The sequence below is a fragment of the Sciurus carolinensis genome, chromosome 8 (genome assembly GCF_902686445.1).
Source record: "Sciurus carolinensis chromosome 8, mSciCar1.2, whole genome shotgun sequence".
In the NCBI taxonomy this organism is placed as follows: domain Eukaryota; kingdom Metazoa; phylum Chordata; class Mammalia; order Rodentia; family Sciuridae; genus Sciurus; species Sciurus carolinensis.
This window is the reverse complement of record NC_062220.1, coordinates 144441859-144461944: the sequence shown is the minus strand read 5'-3', so window position 1 is coordinate 144461944 and position 20086 is coordinate 144441859. Positions and strand designations below refer to the sequence as shown.

Below are 20086 nucleotides of genomic sequence, written 5' to 3'. Positions count from 1 at the left end.
GCATCCAGATTTAATTGACATGGCTGCTTTTCTGAGTCTTGGAATGCCATTATTTTTATAGATGAAGGATTTTTAGGCTGAGATGAGAACCAAACTCAGGGAGGGACAGGGGGCTGTAACTTGTCTACCTCAGAATGAAGTTGGATTTGTTTCTTATTTCCCAGAGAATGAACAATTTTTGAAGGACCCTCAAATTGGAGGTTAGAACTGACTTCAGTGCTCGAGATTTTACCATTCAGTGACTTTTTTCTTAAAGCAGTTGAATTGAAGGCATTGTTAAAATTGGAATCCCAGATTTACCAATTTTTTTATTGCCCTTAAATTTTGAGTTGTAGAAAAAAGCCTTTTCTTGCTCCAAGGTTAAGTAGCAATTTACCCATTTGCTTTTAGTCTTGTATCTTTTTTTTTTTTTTTTGTACCAGGTATCGAACCCAGGAATACCTAGCCACTGAGCCACATCCTCAGCCTCTATTTTTTTTTTTTTTTTTGCGGTGCTGGGGATTGAACCCAGGGCCTTGTGCTTGCAAGGCAAACACTCTACCAACTGAGCCACATCCCCAGCCCTCTATTTTTTCTTTTTAGACAGGGTCTCACTGAGTTGCTTGGGGCCTCACTAAATTGCTGAAGCTGACTTTGAATTTGTAATCCTCCTGCCTCAGCCTCTGAGCTGCTAGGATCACTGTCATGCGCCACCATACCCAACCCTTAGGGTAGTTTTAAAATTATTTTTCTGTAGAAATTGTTCTAAGTTATCTCACTCTGCATGAGGTCAGTTTTGGTAGCCTGCATTTACCTAGAAAAATTACTCATTTCTTGTAGGCTGTGTAATTTATTCATGTAGCTTTTTACTTTCCCCCTGGAATCATGCCCCTTCTGTGGAAACAGTGCTCTGAGCTTACCAGGAAGCTTTTTTCAGTGTTTTCACCCTTTGGTGGACTTTCTCCTGCTGGAAGAAGTTTTGGAGCAACTGGGGGCCTCATACTGGCTCACCTGCTTTCTCGCTGGGCAGTTTTTCTCAATGTCCTTGCTGGATGCCAAGGATTGCACTAGGAAGATGAAAGATCTCTCACTGAGATTTGGGGTATTTTTTTATGCTTAGCAATATTTTGGAGATTTGGGCATTAGGCATTCTTCGCATACTACTTACATTGATGGTGTGGTTTTTAAACATTTAAAAAAAATTTTGGGCTGGGGATATAGCTCAGTTGGTAGAGTGCTTGCCTTGCAAGCATAAGGCCCTGGGTTCAATCCCCAGCACCAGAAAAAAAAAAAAAAAATAAAAAATTGGTACTGGATATTTAGCCCAGGGTCACTCTATCATTGAGTTACATCCTCAGAATCCCCCCGCCTCCGCTTTTTTTTTTTTTTTTTTTTTGGTACCAGGGATTGAACCTAGGGGTGCTTAACTACTGAACCACATACCCAGTCCTTTTTTATTTTTATTTTGAGACAGAGCCTTACCAAGTTGCTGAGGCTGGCTTTGAATTTGTTATCTTCCTGCCTCAGCCTCCTGAGTGCTGGGATTACAGGTCCGCCCAGCCCTTTTTTAAATGTTTATGTTGAGACAGTGTCTTGCTAAGTTGCCCAGACTGACCTTGAACTTGTGATCCTCCTAACTCAGCCTCTGGAGTCACTGGGATGACAGTCATGTGCCCCCATACCCAGTGAGGGTCTGATTTTTGTGCAGCTTTATTTTTTCATTTTGGCTCTGGGGATTGAACCACGGCCTCCCTCATGCTAATCATGTGCCCTACCCCCGCCCCGCCCCATGTTGTTTTGAAGGTTCTGTGGGGAGGGGTGGATTTAGGCAGTTACCATTGTCCTTTGCACTGTTCCAGACACTATTGTACTGTAATGTGTAGCAAATACGAATAATTACGGACAGTACTAACTCACTTTGTTCTTTTGACAACCCTATGACATGGGTACTTTTACGGTCCCCATTGTGTAGATGACTTAGTAGAGAGTTTAAATAACTAGCCTGGGGTCACACATCTGGGATTTGAACTGAAATAGCCTGGGACCAGAGTTCCTGTCCATAAGGCTTTGCCACTACACAGTGTTCACCCAGTGAAGGGTTGTCTTTTTTTTTTTTTAGATCATAAACTCTATTCTGAAAGATCTGGTCCTCAAACCTAGCTTATACCATTATACATTTTTCCATCATTTTTTTTCCTCCCAGTAGAAGGCAAGGCATACATGCCACTCAGCTTCAGACTGACACACCAGGTTAACATGGATATTTTGAAGCCAAAAGGGAAAGAGATTTGACGTTTTATTTTATTTTTTGTGGTGCTGGGGATTGAACCCAGGGCCTTGTACTTGTGAGGCAAACACTCTACCAACTGAGCTATATACCCAACCCAAGATTTGACACTTTAATTGGTTTACGTGGGCAGATCATTAACTTAGGTGGGCGGTGTGAGGGTCCCACTCTGCTTCTGGAAACTGTAAATACCCGGAGGCCCTCTGCCTCACTTTTTATTCCCTGGAGCTGTGAGACCCAGGGGTGGAGAAGCTGGGGCCAGGCTTTGATCTGCCCTTGTTTTCACAGGGGCCTGTGGAGGTGGCCTTGCAGGGTCCTGGGGGCTGGATCAGCAGGCCTCAGATAATCTCGGTTGGGCTTCCAGGTGGGGAATTGTGTCTTGATCTCTGATGCCTCTCAGGGAGCGGAGAGCATACCAGTATTTTATTCTTTTGACGTGAGCCTTGTGGTTTTTCTTAAAGATAGTCAGAATGATGTTTGGAGTCCTCCCAAAGCACTGATCAGATGCCACAGGAAAAGTGAAAAATAAATGTTAGTTAATATAAACAACAGAAATGTCAAAATTGGACTGACCCTGGATTCCTGCGCTTCCTGATCACTCGTGGTCAGAGCAGTCTTGCGTGTATTGCGATGGTCGTTACCGCGTGGGCCATGGACTGCGTACTGTTTTCCAACACTGCCCGGCTCGGAGGCGACTCAGCCAGGGTCTGCTGCTGAACGTCCCTGTCTGCCACTCGGCACCTTCATTCACCCTTCTCATTGCCCGGCCCCGAACCTGGAGTTCCTCCTGCCCCCTTTCTTTCCATCCTTATGGCTTATGGCTGCCCCGTGGGGGGCATTGTGTCCCCTTCGTGCTCCTTTTTGCTCCTGCTGATGCTGCTCCGGGTCCTCAGCTCCTTGGAGTTCCGCCTGGACTGTCACCGCGGCTTTTCCACGGCCCTGTGCGACTCTATCCTTGCTCACACAGGAGCTTGAAGGGTCAGTGACAAGTGGAAGTCAGGTCGAGGTGCTGCTCTGCCTTAAGTTACGGAGACCTTTCCCATTTCACGACAAACAAAGTTGGGTTTTGGCAGCGTCCTGAGGCGCTGCACCATCAGATCAGGCCTTTGGTGGCCCCCCTGGCTTCATCTCCTGCCTCTGTCTGACTGCCCCTTGCGGAGCGGTCAGGCCTGGTCTGCTGGTACCCTTGGTCCTCCTCCCTCTGCCTGGGTGTCCCTCTCCTGCACATCTGCACGTGCAGCCTCGCTCTTCCACGTCTAGGGTGGATGTTGCCCGGTAGGTGCCGGCTGTGGCTCCGCGGGCTGCCCGCTAGCCTGGGTCCATCCCCAGGGTGCCCTCCCCGCCCCTGCGCAAGGAGCCTCCCCCTTCCTCTCCGTACTTGCGTCCCCTCACCCTGTCTCATTCCTTTTTGGAGCACCATCTGACGTTTCACTTGCTTACCTGTCGAGGGCAGAGGCTTTGTTAACTGGGTGTCCTCAGTGCCCAGACGCTCGTGGTAGGTGTTGAGTGCTGCGGGAATGGATTTGGTAGGCCCTTCTCGTCTATTATCGTCTATTATCTCAGATAATTCTTTCCTTAGCTCCCATGAAGTATAATTTATATACCATGCAATTCACCCATTTAAAGTTTACCATCAGTGGTTTTTAGTACATTCACATAATAATCACCACAATTTTAGAACATTTTTTCACTTCAGAAGGAAACCTCCAGTCCCTTAGCCATTATCCCTCTCATCCCCTCTCATCCCCTCTCACCCCTCAGCCCTAAGCAAGCAGGCCCTACTTCCTGTCTCTGGATTTGCCTAGTCTGGATATTTCATATCAGTGGATTTATACAATGTGTCCTCTCCTGTCTGGCTTCTTCCACTTGGCATGTTTTCAAGGTTCATCCAGATGTAACATTTATCAGTATTTCATTCCTTTCAATGACTGAGTAATAATCCACTGTATTAATTCTTCTTACCTCATATAACTGTGTAAATGTGCTTTTTTTTGTTGTTGGGGAACTGAATCCAGGGCCTTACACATGCTAGGCACGTGCTCCATCACTGAGGTATATCATCTGCCCTGGATTCTTGGCAAGCTCTTTTCCTGGGGGGTGTACTGGGCATTGAACCCAGGGGCACACTACCACTGAGCCACATCCCCAGCCCTCCCCCCTTTTTTTTTCAGAGATGTGGCTGGCTGGCCTTGAACTTGAGTTCCTCCTGCCTCAGCTGGGTTGATGTCATTATGCCCTGGCTCTCAGTTTACTCTTAAAATATCATTTTGCAGAGGAGGAAGTTGAGGTGGGAGCTAAGGAACTTGCCCAGGTCACAGGGCTAGTAGGTGTGGAGCTTCAACGGTTTCTGGGGATCAGGAACTCCCCCTGGAGTCCTGTGTGGCCCTCTGGTCCTTCCTGCATGACGTGGGACAGCTCTTCCTCCTCCCACTCTCTCTCCTCCCCTGTTGGGAAACACTCTAATTGGGCCAGTGTTTATTGAGAGTCTCTTAAAAGTCCATTTGCTTTTTAGCGCTGGGACAGTACATTTAATATTGACTTAGGTTCCTGGGGGTATTGAGAAGCATTGAATTAGCATGGAAAGATCTGGAATAATTTGACTTTAGAAATGACTCTCTTACTCCAATTCTTGGTGACTTTTGAAATCCATGAAAGAAATCTTGCTGGAAATTAGAAAGCACTCCTCTGAAGCAATTGCCATCCAGGATAGGTGTGTGTTTTTAAAATCATTGTGTTTGAAATAATTTCAAAGCTACACAAAGACGCAGAGAACGCCTGCTTATTTCTCACCCAGATTTACCAGTGGACATGGTAGCATGTTTGCTATGTCTTCCACTGTCTCTGTATACACCTACATACTTATACATACATGTACTGTGTATATCATTTTTTCCCTGAACCATTTGAGATAAGTTGCAGAGATGATGTTTGATTGCTCAAATGCTTCAGGGTGTATTTCCTAAAAACAGGGGTACTTACGATCACATAACCACAGTACACCATCGGAATTTGCATTATAACAGTCCTGCCGTCAAATCCTTAGACCTCTTTCAGACTGTTCCAGTAATGTCCTTTACATCAAGAGACAAAACACACAAAAACTCTTCTCCCGTTTACCCCTTTCTTTCTGATACATGTCATTGTCCAGGATCGTGCCCTGTATTGCTTTTGATGTCTTGTCACTGACTTTTACTCTGATGCTTTCCGCTCAGTCCCAGGCTTTCGTGGGTGTGATGTTTGTGAAGAGTACAACACACCAACAGTTTGTAGACTGTCACCTGTTTTGGGTTTGCCTAGTGTCCCTCGTAATTAGAGTCAGGTAGTGCAGTTTTGGAGAGAATATCACAGAAACCATGCTTGTATTCTCATTGCATTGTATCAGGGGACACAGTGTCATTTTAACCCATAACTTTCATTATTTCTTTAGGGTAATATCTACCAAATTTTTCTACTGCAAATTTATTTTTTTTTTGTACTGGGGATTTAACCGGGGATGCTTTACAACTGATCCTCATCCCCAGCCCTTTTTTTAAAACATTTTTTAAAATTTTGAGACAGTCTCACTAAATTGTTTAGGCTTCATTAAGGCTGGCCTCCAACTTGGGATCCTCCTGTCTTGTCTCCTAAGTCACTGGGATTACAGGTGTGCACCACCCCGCCTGGTACTAAAAAAAAAAAAAAAAAAAAAAAAAAGCCTGTAATCCCAGGGTCTTGGGAGGCTGAGGCAGGAGGATCATGAGTTCAAAGCCAGCTTCAGCAACTTAGGCCCTAAGCAACTTAGTAAGAATGTGTCTCAAAATAAAAAAGCGGATATGGCTCAGTGGTTAAGCACCCCTGGGTTCGATGCCTGGTATCCCTCCTTTCAAAAAAAGCCTTTTGTGGGGAGGCACTCTGAATTAATTGCTGTAAGTATCACGTTCCTTCTAGTTTACTTTCATTTTTTGGTATTGGCGATTGAATATCCTGTTCTTTCTCAAATATTCACCTGCTAGTTTTAGTGACGATTCCTGAACTATTAATATGATTTCCAGATGGTGATTTTCCAGTTCCTTCGCTCCTTCTATGTTCGCGATCTGTGATTCTGCTGCACAGTTTTCCCCATGTGTCATTTTTTGTTGTGGCAGAACATCCATTTCTAAGTGTGGGGCCTGTCATCAGCACACCCACCTGCCCTGCCGCCTCCCTGGCCATCCGTCCCTCCTCAGGTTCATCTTCTATCACCCAAACTCCAGCTCCGGCTGCTTCTGGCAGCCCTCAGTCTGCTTCGTCTGAGTGTGACTTCACGTCACCTCGCATCACCTCGTGTGCATGAAATTCTGCGGTCTCCTTTTGTGGCTGGCTTTTTTCACTTTATCCTGTTGCTTATTCATCTACCAATGGCCACCTGGGTGGCTTCCACCTTTTAGTGTTTGTGAAAAATGCCACTATGAACAGGTGTACACAGATCTGGTCGAACCCTGCTTTCAGTTACTTTTGGTATAGACCCAAAGTGGAATTTCTGGATCATAGGGTAATTCCATGGTGAATTTTTTGAGGAACCTTCATGAATTAAAAAAAAAAAATTAATTACCATCTGTATGGACTCTGGTTTCCCTTTTTCTTCCTGGGTTATGATTTGTTAATATCATTATTTACTGTCTCTACTTTGGCCAGTGGGAGACCCTTCAAGCTGGCTACCAAACCCATACCCTTTATTTTTTAGGTATCAGAATTGAACCCAGGGGCACTTTACCACTGAGCCACACCCCCAGCCCTTTTTATTTTTTATTTTTTGAGACGGGGGCTCACTAAGTTGCTGAGGCTGGCCTGGAACTTGGGATCCTCAGCCTCCCCAGCCGCTGGGATCGGGTGTGTGCCACCGCGCCCTGCTGTCTTACCCTTCGACTGTCCTCCCTGGAATGCTTTCTCACTGAGTCCAGGAAGATGTTCTGGGCTCATCTTGGTACTTTCGCTGCCTAAGCCCTGGGCTCAGCCATTTCTCCTAGCCAGTTCCTTTTGTGGAGAATGGTGTGAGAAACTGAGATAAGGGTGTCAGATGTGTTGGTTGCTCCTGGGGCGTCATGGCTTCTGAACCTCTTTGGGGGAGAGAGAGAGAGAGAGAGAGAGAGAGAGAGAGTGTGTATGTGTGTGTGTGTGTGTACACCTGTACACTTGCATGGAAGCATGTGCACTCTTTCTTTTATCGTGCTGGGGACCGACCAGGGGTCTTGAGTGTGCCCTACCCCTGAGCTGGCCCCCATCTCGGTTTCCATACATAGCCTAAGAATTCACTCTGACCACTCCGGTCGCCATGGTACACTCAGGATTCATTCTGACTTTCTCCTAATATTTGTGTTTCCCTCTCCAGCAGTGAGAAACCTGGCTCCCTTATCCTCAATATGTTTACTTATTTATTAAATAATTTATTAAATAATTTGTTTACTTCCTTCTCTGCCCAGTCTCATTCTGTGTGCCAGTTTTCTGAGCACATGGACTTTCTTTGGGGGCCTGGTCCCATCAGTGTGCCATCTGAATAGCCCCAGGCCCAGTCCCATGGACCATGGCCCTTGTCCTACATCCTACTGTGCCAGCAGGATCCCTGGCCCCTGCAATGGAAAGGGTGGGGCAGGGGCAGCGGAGGAGCAGAGGGCAGGGGCCTGTGTCTCCCCGGGCCACCCGCGTGTGGCTAAGCCATTGCGTAGCATTGCAGAGCAGTGCTGACATGGGCCTCTGTTTTTCACTGTTTTTCCTTCTTTCAAGATGGTTTCACCCAAATATCACTGGTGTGGAGGCCGAAAATCTACTGTTGACACGAGGAGTTGATGGCAGCTTTTTGGCAAGACCCAGTAAAAGTAACCCTGGAGACTTCACCCTCTCTGTTAGGTAAGTTGAAAGTCCAGCTCGGCAACGCTAAGCCACTTGCCGTCCTCGTTGAGAGCTCGAAGGAGGCCTGCTGCCGGGCCTGGGGTCTGGTGGGCCCTGGCCTGCTCACGGCTCTGCTGGGGCCTCCCGGAGCAAGGGGCCTGGGAGCTCCGCGGTGTGGTGGTGGCATTCCTGCTGCCCAGGGACCACTGAGCATGACTGGGCAGATGGCCACATCCCAGAGCCCCCTGAGGGCCAGCTCCTGTTTCCACGTCTTGAACCCGGTCCTGCGTTTTTCCTTTCCTTGCTCTTGACTTCTTCATGGGAAAAGACTGTAAAGGTTTCTTCAGATGACTTTCCTTTGTCAAGTAAAACATTTCTGAGGAAGTTGTGGTCCCCTTTGTTCCCCTGCCCAGTCCCGTTTCCCTCGCTCTCTCTCCAGAGGAAACCACCATCCAGAGGTTGGCATAGATCCTTCCTGGAGACCATGTTTTTATACTTGACTGTATTTGTGCCACATATGAATGATCTAAAGTTGGTTTGTGTGTTTTCAGAGTTCACTGTAGAAATAATTCTATAATGTGTGTAACATTGTGCAACTTTAAAAACATTTTTTGTATTCTATGCTAGTACATGTAGATCTAACTATTCATCTTAATGACTATTTAATAATCAGATGGTTGAACATACCAGTTTATCCAGGCTCCTGGTGATGGATAGTAGGTTGTTTTTAGTTTTAAAAAAAAAAAATTATGAGGGGCTGGGGTTGTGGCTCAGTGATAGAGTACTTGCCTAGCATGTGTGAGACACTGGGTTCAATTCTCAACACCTCATAAAAAATAAATAAATAGGGCTGGGGAGATAGCTCAGTCAGTAGAGTGCTTGCCTTGCAAGCTCAAGGCCCTGGGTTCAATCCGCAGCACCGCAAAAAAAAAAAAAAAAGAAAAAAAATAAATATATAGTAAGCATCCTTTTACATGTCTCTTTGAGCAGTGTTGGAAGATGTTTTTCCTAGCAGTTGACTTTCACTTACATACTTATTCTCCTTATACTAGCTCCTTCTGGGAATTAGAACTGAACTGCTTTATGAATTTGATTTTTTAATCAATATTATTTTTAAATAAAGAGGAAAATAAGATATGTTCTTGAAAATTTATTTAAGATCTCTTTGAGAGTCAGGAAGTCCCTTTTAAGCATAGATTAATTTCTTGAGGAGTCCCCGTTACTAGCTTTTACTTCTGTTTTACTATAAGGAGTGGGTAGACGTCTTTGTAAGTTTCCTGGGCTTGTCTTGTTGCAGACTTTATTTTGAATGTGGAGGGGATTGAACCCAAGGCCTTGACATGCTAAGCATATGCCCTACCACTGAACTCCTCCCCTTTTGGTTCCTATACCTGTGTGTGTGTGTGTGTGTGTGTGTGTGTGTGTGTGTGTGTATGTGTAGGATTTGAGCTACAGTTTGCTTTACCACTTAGTTACACCCCTAACCCTTAAAGATTTTTTTTGAAATTTTAATTATTTTTTTATTTCTCAGTAAGTTTCCAAGGCTGGCCTTGAACTTATGATCCTCCTGCTTCAGCCTCCTGGGTAGCTGGGATTGCAGGCATGCACCACTGCACCTGCCTCAGCACAAATTTGTAACCTGACATTGTATGGCATCTGAGCTGTAAGGGTTTGGGTAGCAATTAGAGAATAATAGCCATGATGGTGATGAGGGAGCGCCTAGCAAACAGTGTTGGGGACTGTCCAGGTCATCGTGCCAAGCATGCTACACGTTTTATTAATCTCACAAAAAGTTACGAATAAGAACACTATTATCCATTTTTTTAAAAACTTGGGCTGGGTTAGTTAGATCTCACTAGTTACATTGAAATTCTATGCAGCTGTAGTTTATTTTTTGCAATGCTGGAGGTTGAACCCAGGGCCCGTGTGTGAGGAAAGTGCCCCACCACTGAGCTACATCCCCACTTCACAGGGAAGGAAGTTGAGGCACAGAGGTTAAGTTAGTAAATGAGTCTCAGAGCTAGTAAGCAGGGCCACACCATGGAACCAGCTTTTCTTTCTTTTTCTTTTTTTTTCTCTCCCTTTCCCTCGGACTTTTATTTTGAGAAATTTCAGATCTATAGAAAAGTTGAAAGATGACTAGAGTAAACACCTGTATTCCTTTCACCTGTTAACATTTTGCCATATTTTCTCTTTCTCTTTTTAATTGTGTATAATGTGCACTTTTTTCCTCCTGAAATTCTTTTTTTTGGAGGCGTGGCAGAATTTGGGACTGAACCCAGGGCCTCATGCTTGCTGGGCAAGTGTACCACAGAGCTAACCTCCCAGCCCAAAATTTTTAAATTTTTAATTGACATATAGTAATTGTATATATTTATGGGGAACATAAAACAGTTCAAAAACCTCAAAGGCCTCAGATAACCAGCCAAGGATCATTCACTGCATGTAACTGTGGTTTCTATTTCACTTTAATCTAGAACAGCTCCCTCTCCTGGCCTTTTTAAGTTACTTTTTGACTTCTTGATTTCTCAGATTGTCCCCAGCCTGGACTTGCTGATTGTTTCCCCAGTTGTAGACTTAGATTAAACATTTTTGGTAAGCACATAATATAGGTGAGGTTGGGTCCATCCCCTTATTTCACATCCAAGGACGAATAATATGCATTGTCCTATCTTTTGGAGGTATTCAGTTTAGTCACTAGGTAATGGTGTTGCTAGATTTTTCCATTGTAAAAGTTACCTTTTCCACAAGGCACAGTGGTTTAGGTTTATTAATCTCAGCTATGTGGGAGGCTGAGACAGAAAGAGCACAAGTTCAAGGCCAGTTAGGCAACTTAGTGATACCCTGTGTCAAAATAAAATAAAAAGGGTGATGATGTAGCTCAGTGGTAAAGCACTCCTTGGTTGAATCCCCAGTATTGCCCCCCCAAAAAAAACTACCTTTTTCCTTTCATAATAAAAGATCTGTGAGAGGATAGTTTGTAGTATCCTCTTCCCAATACATTTTCTTTTTTTGGTGGTTCTAGGGATTGAAACCAGGGTCTCACACATGCTAAGCAAATGGTCTACTACTGAGCTATACCCCCAGCTTCTTTTTAAAACTTTTTTTTTAATACATATATATATATATATATATATATTTTTTTTTTTTTTTTTTTTTCAGTTATATGGACACAATATCCTTATCTATTTATTTGTATGTGGTGCTGAGGATCGAACCCAGTGTCCCACAGGTGCAAGGCAAGTGCTCCACTACTGAGCCACAGCCCCAGGCCCTTTTTAAAAGGTTTTAAGACAGGGTCTTACTAAATTGCCCAGGTTGACCTTGAACTTGTGATTCTCTTACCTCAGCTTTTTTTTTTTTTCTTCTTTCCGCTGGTGCTGGGGATTGAACCCAGGGCCCTATGCTTGCGAGGCAAGCACTTTATCAACTGAGCTATCTCCTCAGCCCTCCAACCTCAGCTTCTTGAGTTGCTGGAATTGAGGTGTGTGCCTATCAGGCTTGGCTCCCAGTACATTTTCATGTAGTAACTTTTAGCATTTATTGATGAATTTTATTTGGGTGAATTATTATATTGGCAATTGAAAATTTACTATTTAAAAAAATTTTTTTAGTTGTCGATGGACCTTTATTTTATTCATTTACTTCTTTTTTTTGTGGTGTTGGGGTTTAGAACTCAGGACATTGTGCTTGCAAGGCAAGCACTCTACCAATTGAGCTATATCTCCAGCCCTTATTCATTTATTTATATGTGGTGCTGAGAATCAAACCCAGAGCCTCGCACATGCTAGGCAAGCACTCTACCACTGAGCCACAACCACAGCCCGAAAATTTACTATTTTTTAAGTTGTTATTTCTTCTACATTTACTAGTTGATATTCTTCTATAAAGAGGTACTTGAGCCAGCCCCTGTGACCCCCTCTGTTTTGTTTTGTTTTGTTTGTTTGTTTGTTTTTTCAGTGCTGAGGATCAAACCCAGGGCCTTTTGCATGCTGGCAAAGTGTTCTACTACTGAGCTGCAGCCCGGCTCTTTCCCCTTTTTCTTTTTGAGTATCACCGTAATGATACCTAAGGAAGTTTTTCTTTTCTTTTTTAACCAATGTGTTTTAAATTCAGTGGTATATATTCTTATTTTTGGTACCAGGAATTGAACCCAGAGATGCTTAACCTCTGAGCCACATCCCCAGCCCTTTTTATATTTTATTTTGAGACAGGGTCTCACTGAATTGCTAATGCTGGCACCAAACTTGCAGTCCTCCTGCCTCAGCCTCCCTGGTCGCAGGGATTACGGGTGTGTGCCACCATGCCCTGCTCTCATTCTTTTCAAATCTTCCAATTGCCCCAGTTTTGGCCAGTGTTACTCCTGAGTCTTTTAACCTCTCCCCAGTAGTCTCCATTACCTCCTTCTGGCTGTGTGAAATGCCAGGATCACCTATTTTATAAACCTTGATTCTTTTGTGGGCTATTTAGAAACCATGGTATAGGTGGATGTCATTGCTCTAGGCTCCTATAGTGAGTGAACCCCACCGGGAAATATTTATTTATTTGAAACCAGGTGTTCTTACTGTTAGTTCCAGTTCAATCCGACTTCCTCATCTTTTCCCATCCTGCATTTGTTTCCCTTCTATTGTTTTCAACAGCAGTAATACAGGACCTCATTTGCCTGATCCTGTACTATAAAAATAGTTTTCAGAATTACTGTACTACTGTCTATACTGTATCACCCAGTGGTGTTTGACCACTGAGACACATGCCCAGCCCCTTTTATTTTTTATTTTGAGACAGGGTCTCACTAAGTTGCTTAGGGCCTTGCTAAGGTACTGAGGCTGGTCTCGAACTTGTGATCCTCCTGCCTCAGCCTCCCAACTCGTTGGGATTACAGGCGTGTACCACCGTGCCTGACTCCACCGTCATTTCTTTACAAGTCTATTAAATGCTCAATGTTACTTTGGACTTAATATTGTTCTTAGACTAAGGGAACAAGTATTGTGTTGAAAAGTTACTGGCATTCATTTTCTGGGGAGTCATGAACTTACTACACAGTTTGGTTCGTTGCTTTCTGTTTGTATTCAGTTTTTTGGTCCTTGCTGATTTTATTTTTTGAGTTTGTGAAACATATAGAATTTGAAAATCAAAACTATATAGAGGGCTGGGGAGATAGCTCAGCTGGTAGAGTGCTTGCCTTGCAAGCACAAGGCCCTGAGTTTGATCCCCAGTACCGCAAAAAAAAAAAAAAGCCAACAACAACAACAAAAAAACCCAAAAAACTATATAGAAAGATTTATTCTGAGAAATTTCATTCTTATCCTTGCGGCCCCTTGCATACAATCTTCATGCATCCCTGTAGGTAAGATTTGCATTAATGCTGATTTATCCTTTTGTGTTTCTTTTTATAAAAACAAGCAAATACACTTTTTCTTATTATTTTCATCTTAAACTATGATCTTAATACATTTATTTTTTAAATTGATACATAAAAACAAAATTATAGGGTAACGATGTTCATTTTTCTTTTTTTTTGTTTTTATTTTATTTCATTTTATTTTTTTAGTATTTTTAGTTGGACACATATTTTATTTATTTTTATGTGGTGCCGAGGATCAAACCCAGTGCCTCTCACGTGCTAGGCAAGCGCTCTACCACTGAGCCACAACCCCAGTCGAAGAGCCACAATCTCAGCCCCATTTTTCTTTTATTTTACGCCTGAAATATAATAATAAATATTTTTCCTTGTTTTTTTTTTCACTTGTAGACTCATAACCTGTCTCATCTTTAACACTGCACAGTACTTATTGTGTGAATATTCCCTAATTTCTTTGTATAATCTTCAACAGATGGCAATATCATTGTCTCCCATATTCCAGTTGTCTCCCATATTTTGAAATATGTATATAATGCCTCAGTGAATATACATAATCACCTTGTGCACATGTTGTTTTGTGCTTTTGGAAATATATCTTCAGGGTGAATTCCTGGGAGTGAGATGAGGAAGGTGTAGTTTATATGCGTAGTTTTTCCAAGGTCCCCTCCACAGGGCTTGGACTGTCCCACCGGCAGTGTGTGAAGATGCCTGTTTTTTCCTCAGCTTGATCAATTGAGTGTGTTGAACTTTTTTTTTTTCTCTTTTTTTTGCCAGTCAAGTGAGAAATGGTATCTCAGTGAATGTTAATTTGTTAATGTTCAATTATGGTAGAAGCCAAACAGCTTTCAAAAGTTTCAAGGTCATGTGTGCATCTTTCTTTCTGAACTAGGGATGGAACCTGGGGCACTCTAGCACTGAGCTGCATCCCCATCCCTTTTTATTTTGAGACAAGTTCTCACCAAGTTGCCCAGGCTGTCTTCAGTCTTGTATCCTCCTGCATCAGCCTCCCTAGTAGCTGGGATTACAGGAAGGTGCCATCATGCCTGGCCAATGCTTTTTCTTTTTTTTTTTTCTTCTCTTCCTTTTTTTTTTTTTGGTGTTGGAGATTGAAACCTTGACCTTGAACCCAAGGCCTTGTGTTCTCATGCTAGGCAAGTGCTCTACACTAAACTACACCCCTGGCCCCAGAACCAGTGCTCCTAACAACTCTGTAAGAGTTTCACATTTTGTTTTTTTACATATTTGATGCATGTTAAGTATTCCTTATCTGAAATGCTCAGGACTAGAAAAAAGTATTTCAGATTTCAGAACTTTTTCAGATTCTGGAATGTTTGCATGTATATAATTGGGGCACCGTGGGGATATGCCGCATGTTTCAGTATGAGATTAGCTTGTTTCATATTCACCTTATGCACATAACCTGAAGGTAATTTTATACAGGATTTTTAATGTCCCAGGGGCACTTTACCACTGAGCCACATCACCAGCTTTTTATTTTATTTTTTGAGACAGAGTCTCAGTAATTTGCTTAGGACCTTGAACTTGTGATCCTCCTGTCTCAGCCTCCTGGATCACTGGGATTTACAGGCATAGGCCACCGTAATACATGGCCAGTAATCATGTTTTTGGGATCCATTATGTTATTATATATTGATCTAGTCCATACTTAAAATATCTGTTTTTATATTGGATCATTAAATAAAGGCCAGAAATAGGAAGTGCAGCTGTTGAAATAGAGTCGTATGGGCTGGAGGAGCGTATATCAAGTGCTTTTTCACCCACCGGAAAAGCTTGACACCAAATATTAGAAATTGATTCTGTTATTAATGTTATAGGACAATTCTTTTTTGTCCTTAGTTTCCATTTTCCTTTTTCTTTGGTAAGAAGTGACTTTATTAATAATGTTACAGGTACAGTGTAAAAATACATAAGGGGCCAGGTGAGGTGGTGCATGTCTCTCTAATCCCAGTGACTTGGGAGACTGAAGCAGGGGGTTCGCTAGTTCAAGACCAGCCTTAAAATAAAAATCTTAAAAAGGGCCAGGCATGTGACACAGTAGTAGAGTGCTTGCCTAACATGTACAAGATCCTGGCTTCTATCCCACCACTATAAATAAATAGATACCCCTGGGGAGGGGTCAGTGGTGGAGCATGTTTAGCATATATGAGGTTCTGACTTTGAGCCTCAGCACCATAAAAAGTGGGGTCACTGGGAGGTGTAGGACAGAGGTAGAGCTCTTACCTCCCATGTGCACAGTACCTGGGTTCAATCCCAGTACCACAAAAAGGTGGCATGTCAGTGATTACTATGTTTGCCATTTTGGGGTTTCCAGACCCCCTGGGTCCAGAAGGGTCCTCATGGTTGGGTGTTCTTGAAATGCATTTACTAGTTTAGAAAACTAAACAAATGATAGACTCCTAGTTAGCTAAAATGTGAAGTTTTAGAAAGTTTTGGCCATTGTTATATCAACTCAGAGGATGACACATTAGCCATCTCATGCTGGAGACTGTTAATTATGTGTGTCTTTAAAGTGAGGTTTCTTTTTGTTTTTGTTTTTGTTTTTTTGGTGGTGGTACTGGGGACCAAAGCCAAGCCCTCTTCCATGCTAAGCATATGCTATATCACTGAGCCTACCCCAGCCCTAAAGTAATTTTTAAAGATAAAATTGCATGTAGTATTGTAAATTTACAGTGAGATGAGTTTTGACAAGTATATTGTTTATGTAACCAATACTCCAATCAAAGTATAGAACATTTCCATCCTAGGAAATCCCCGTGTGCCCCTTTCCAGTTCCCTCCCCATAAGAGAAAACTACTATTCTCATTTATATTCCCATAGGCCAGTCCCGTTTATGTATTTTCATAAAAATGAAATTGTACAGTATATATTCCTTTGTGTCTAGCTCCCCCCCCTCTCTTTTCAGTGCTGGAATCTGAAGCCAGGGCCATGGCATGCTGGGCAAGTGCTCTGTCATTTGAGCTATACTCCCAGCCCAACGTAATGCTTTTGAGATTCATTCATGTTGCATGTCTCGGTGGTTCTTTGGTGTTTTTTATTGCTGTGTGCTATTCTATGATATGAGTGAGCCACTATTTTTATGCAATTTTGCAGGGAATATTTAAGTTTACAAATTTTTCTTTTATGAATAAGGCTGCGATGAATGTTCTCATACAGGTCTTTTGTGCCTATTCAACTTCATTTCTTTTGGGCAAAATACTCAGGAGTAGATTTGCTGGATTACAAGGTAGGTATGTGTTTAATTTTGACTTTAATTGTGTGGGTACTTGATTAATGATGATAATAATCATTGGCATTTAATATACACAAGTAAATGGGTCAGTCATTCAAAGCAGAAGGTGTACAATGTATGGAAACTAATAAATAAAGCCCTTGGGGTTGAGATGGTTGATGGTTCTTTCACCCCTTTGTCTGGATGGGGTTTTTTTTTCAATGTTTTCAGGTGAAATCTAATTTTGAATGTGAGATTCTTTTTTACTAGGATAACTTGTCATTTATTTTTTGCTCCCCCTTTCCAATGAACTATTTTAGAAGAAATGGAGCTGTCACCCACATCAAGATTCAGAACACTGGAGACTACTATGACCTGTACGGAGGGGAGAAGTTTGCCACTCTGGCTGAACTGGTGCAGTATTACATGGAGCACCATGGACAACTGAAGGAGAAAAATGGAGATGTTATTGAGCTCAAGTATCCGCTGAACTGTGCAGATCCCACCTCTGAAAGGTCAGTGGCATCTTAGTGACCACAAAGCCCGCCCCCGTCCTGCGCCCTGTGCGTCGACTAATGCATTGTTTGGGTCTGCCAAGGGCTGGCACCTGTTCCTCAGGCTGTAATCCTAATGTGTTATTTAGGTAAGAGTGATAGAATTCAGTTGCTCTCAGAGCACCCTTTCTTTGCAAAAGCTTCCATCAGCTCTTCACTCTGCTCTCCTCCAGGGTCATACTGTTCCTGTGGAGACTCAGTATAGGCAGTAGTTTTAAGATATATCAAACTTCAGCTGCGAATCTTTGGAAATTATTGGAGGAAAACAAATGACAATAGAGATGCCAAAATAGCAGCAGTTCTCTGTGGTGGCTCTCAACCAGTTTATTCAGCAACGCCACTAACAGATGTCAGTTTAAACCCAGAGCTCAGAGCATCGGCTTTTCATCCAGTCTTTTCATGTTATATCCACAAACGTCTGAGCATGACCTTGCTTAGAGGGAACTGAATGAGTGTAGAGATCCCTCCTCATGTTGTGACTAGGCTGACGGAGCTGGGGCTTGACTGACTTGTGCTGATCGTATTGGTTTTGTGTGTCCCCAGCCTCCTGTCTGACTCAGTGCACGTTCTGGTCTCTTAATCAGGCTTCTATATTTCGTATCTTTAGGTCTATCTTTTCAACTTACATCTTTATGTAAATGCTATTATATTCTGATAATTTGTTTTTCCAGCTACCACTGTAACTTCAAGCCAAAAGCTATCAGCCAGCTCTGTGAGGTTTATTTCTGTATTTTATTCTTTTCATTTGAAATGCGGATGAAAAAGAACCAGCCTGTTCCTTTAGTGATGAGCCACTAACATGACCTGCTGTCGTAGTGCTTGCTGTCTTAGCAAGAGCCTGAGGGGGAAAACCACATCATTAATGTGACTTTGTGAAGGTGTTTTCCATAATAACTTAGGCAGTATTTTTTTAGTCTGTTCCTAGATGACCTTGGTTGTCCTATTTCAGGCAGGCTGGTTAAATGCAGATTCCTGAACTGTATTCAAACTTAATGAAACTTATTGTTTGTTGCTATCTCTGGTTGTAGGGCACTGGTATTCATATTTTTAGGAAAATCTTTCATTCCTACTCCAAGACCTGTGTGCATTAAAATTTGACATGATAACCCAGCTTACTGACAGCAAATTTGGAAGCCATTGAAGTATAGCTTGAAAATATGGAAAAAATTTGGAATGCTTGAATTAATTTATAATGAAGAACCTTTTTTATCTAGTGAGCACATCCAAAACAAGACCAAACATTCAAAATGATTTTGTCTCTATCATAACTTTTTTTTAAACTTATTTATTTTTATGTGGTGCTGAGGCTCGATCCCAGCGCCTCACGTGTGCTAGGCAAGTGCTCTACCACTGAGCTATGGTCCCAGCCCTATCATAACTTTAAAAAAAATTTTTTTTTAGTTGTAGGTGGACACAATGTCTTTATTTTATTAATTTATGTGGTGCTGGAAATTGAACCCAGGGCCTCACAAGTGTCTAGGTCAGCACTCCACGACTGAGCCACGACCTAACCCCTCTATCATAGCTTTTTATTTCATGTTTTTAAATGGCTGTGATTAAACAGCTAGGCTTTCTAGGGTTGGGTAATGAAAAAATGATGAATTTCATTTTTAAAAGATAGGAGGCTTAAAAGAAAACAGCAGAGATTGAGGACATGTGTCTCCAAATGACGGTGGCATGTTTAAGGCATTTGGAAGTCATCCGTAACATCTTTGTCATTTTTCCTGTCTTCTTGGGATGCAGATCCTATCCAGCAGACTCGGTCAGTCCCTTGGAGTAATATGTCTGTCTATAAATTGGGTTTAAGAGAAGTTAAACCATGGCTGACCTCAGTTCATTTTCATTTTTTAAAATTTAGGTGGTTTCATGGTCACCTCTCTGGGAAAGAAGCAGAGAAGTTATTAACTGAGAAGGGAAAACATGGGAGCTTTCTTGTACGAGAGAGCCAGAGCCACCCAGGAGATTTTGTTCTCTCCGTCCGCACTGGTGATGACAAAGGGGAGAGCAATGACGGCAAGTCCAAAGTGACCCATGTCATGATTCGCTGTCAGGTAAAGCTCTGGTTCTGCTGTGGGTCTACTATGGGTTGTACTTGGGTGATTTTTCTGCTGGAAAAAGACAGACACCATTATATCCCAAATCAGATTTTCCTTGCTTATTTGGTCAAGTCCTTCCACTGTTGGAGCATATTGTTTATTATAGTGGTCTCATTGTTTCAGAACTGTTAAATTTTTTGTTTTTGTCTGTGTCTGGCAGATCGGCTCATGCGTCAGGGCAGCGCCTTCTGCCTGCAGTGTCTGCTCTGCCTCTGTGCAGGCACAGCTGGGGTCTGCCTCCAAGGCTCAGTTCCCAAAGAGCTGGCCCAGCCCCTCCGTAGGCCCATCAACCCAGCCTGACACTGACTCTTGCCCTCCGTATCTGTGGGTTCTGCCTCTGTGGATTCAGCCAGCTGGGGCTCAAAAGTATTGGAAAAAAAAATAGCATTGCTACCAAACACTTACAGACTTTTTCTTGTTATTATTCCCTACACAGTACAGTGCTACCACTGTGCACCTGCCATGTATATGTATCAGGCATTGTAAGTCACGAGGATGTGTGTAGGTTATGTGCAAGTACTGTGTCATTTTATTTTATTTTATTTATTGTTTGGGTGCTCGGGTCTTGTGGATGCTGAGCATATGTCTTCCATGGAGCCGCACCATGTCCCCCACCCCCTGTGTTTGCCTTGTTGAACCTGTTCCTTCCTGTCCTCCTGTTGCTTCCTGCCCTTCCTACTGCCACAACTGTTTGATCTTTCCATTTCGGGGGTTGGGGGATTGATTTCTGAGTTT

The 20086-nt window shown here is 42.8% G+C and overlaps 1 protein-coding gene and 1 non-coding gene across 5 annotated transcripts in view; one reads left to right on the top strand and one right to left on the bottom strand.

Annotated features, from left to right (window-relative positions):
• The window catches only part of Ptpn11 (protein tyrosine phosphatase non-receptor type 11), an 86749-nt gene that overhangs the window by 18284 nt on the left and 48379 nt on the right, over window positions 1-20086 (top strand). For 2 of the 4 annotated variants that reach the window (XM_047560850.1, XM_047560848.1), the window contains exons 2-4: window positions 8006-8128; window positions 17025-17216; window positions 19114-19306. In XM_047560850.1, the coding sequence (XP_047416806.1) occupies window positions 8006-8128; window positions 17025-17216; window positions 19114-19306 (508 nt within the window). Of the gene's footprint in view, window positions 1-8005; window positions 8129-17021; window positions 17217-19113; window positions 19307-20086 lie in introns of all 4 variants that reach the window. The other 2 variants (XM_047560849.1, XM_047560847.1) reach the window with 1 other exon arrangement.
• On the bottom strand, window positions 487-560 carry Trnaa-ugc (transfer RNA alanine (anticodon UGC)). The gene has a single exon. It is a non-coding gene; the product is annotated as a tRNA-Ala (tRNA).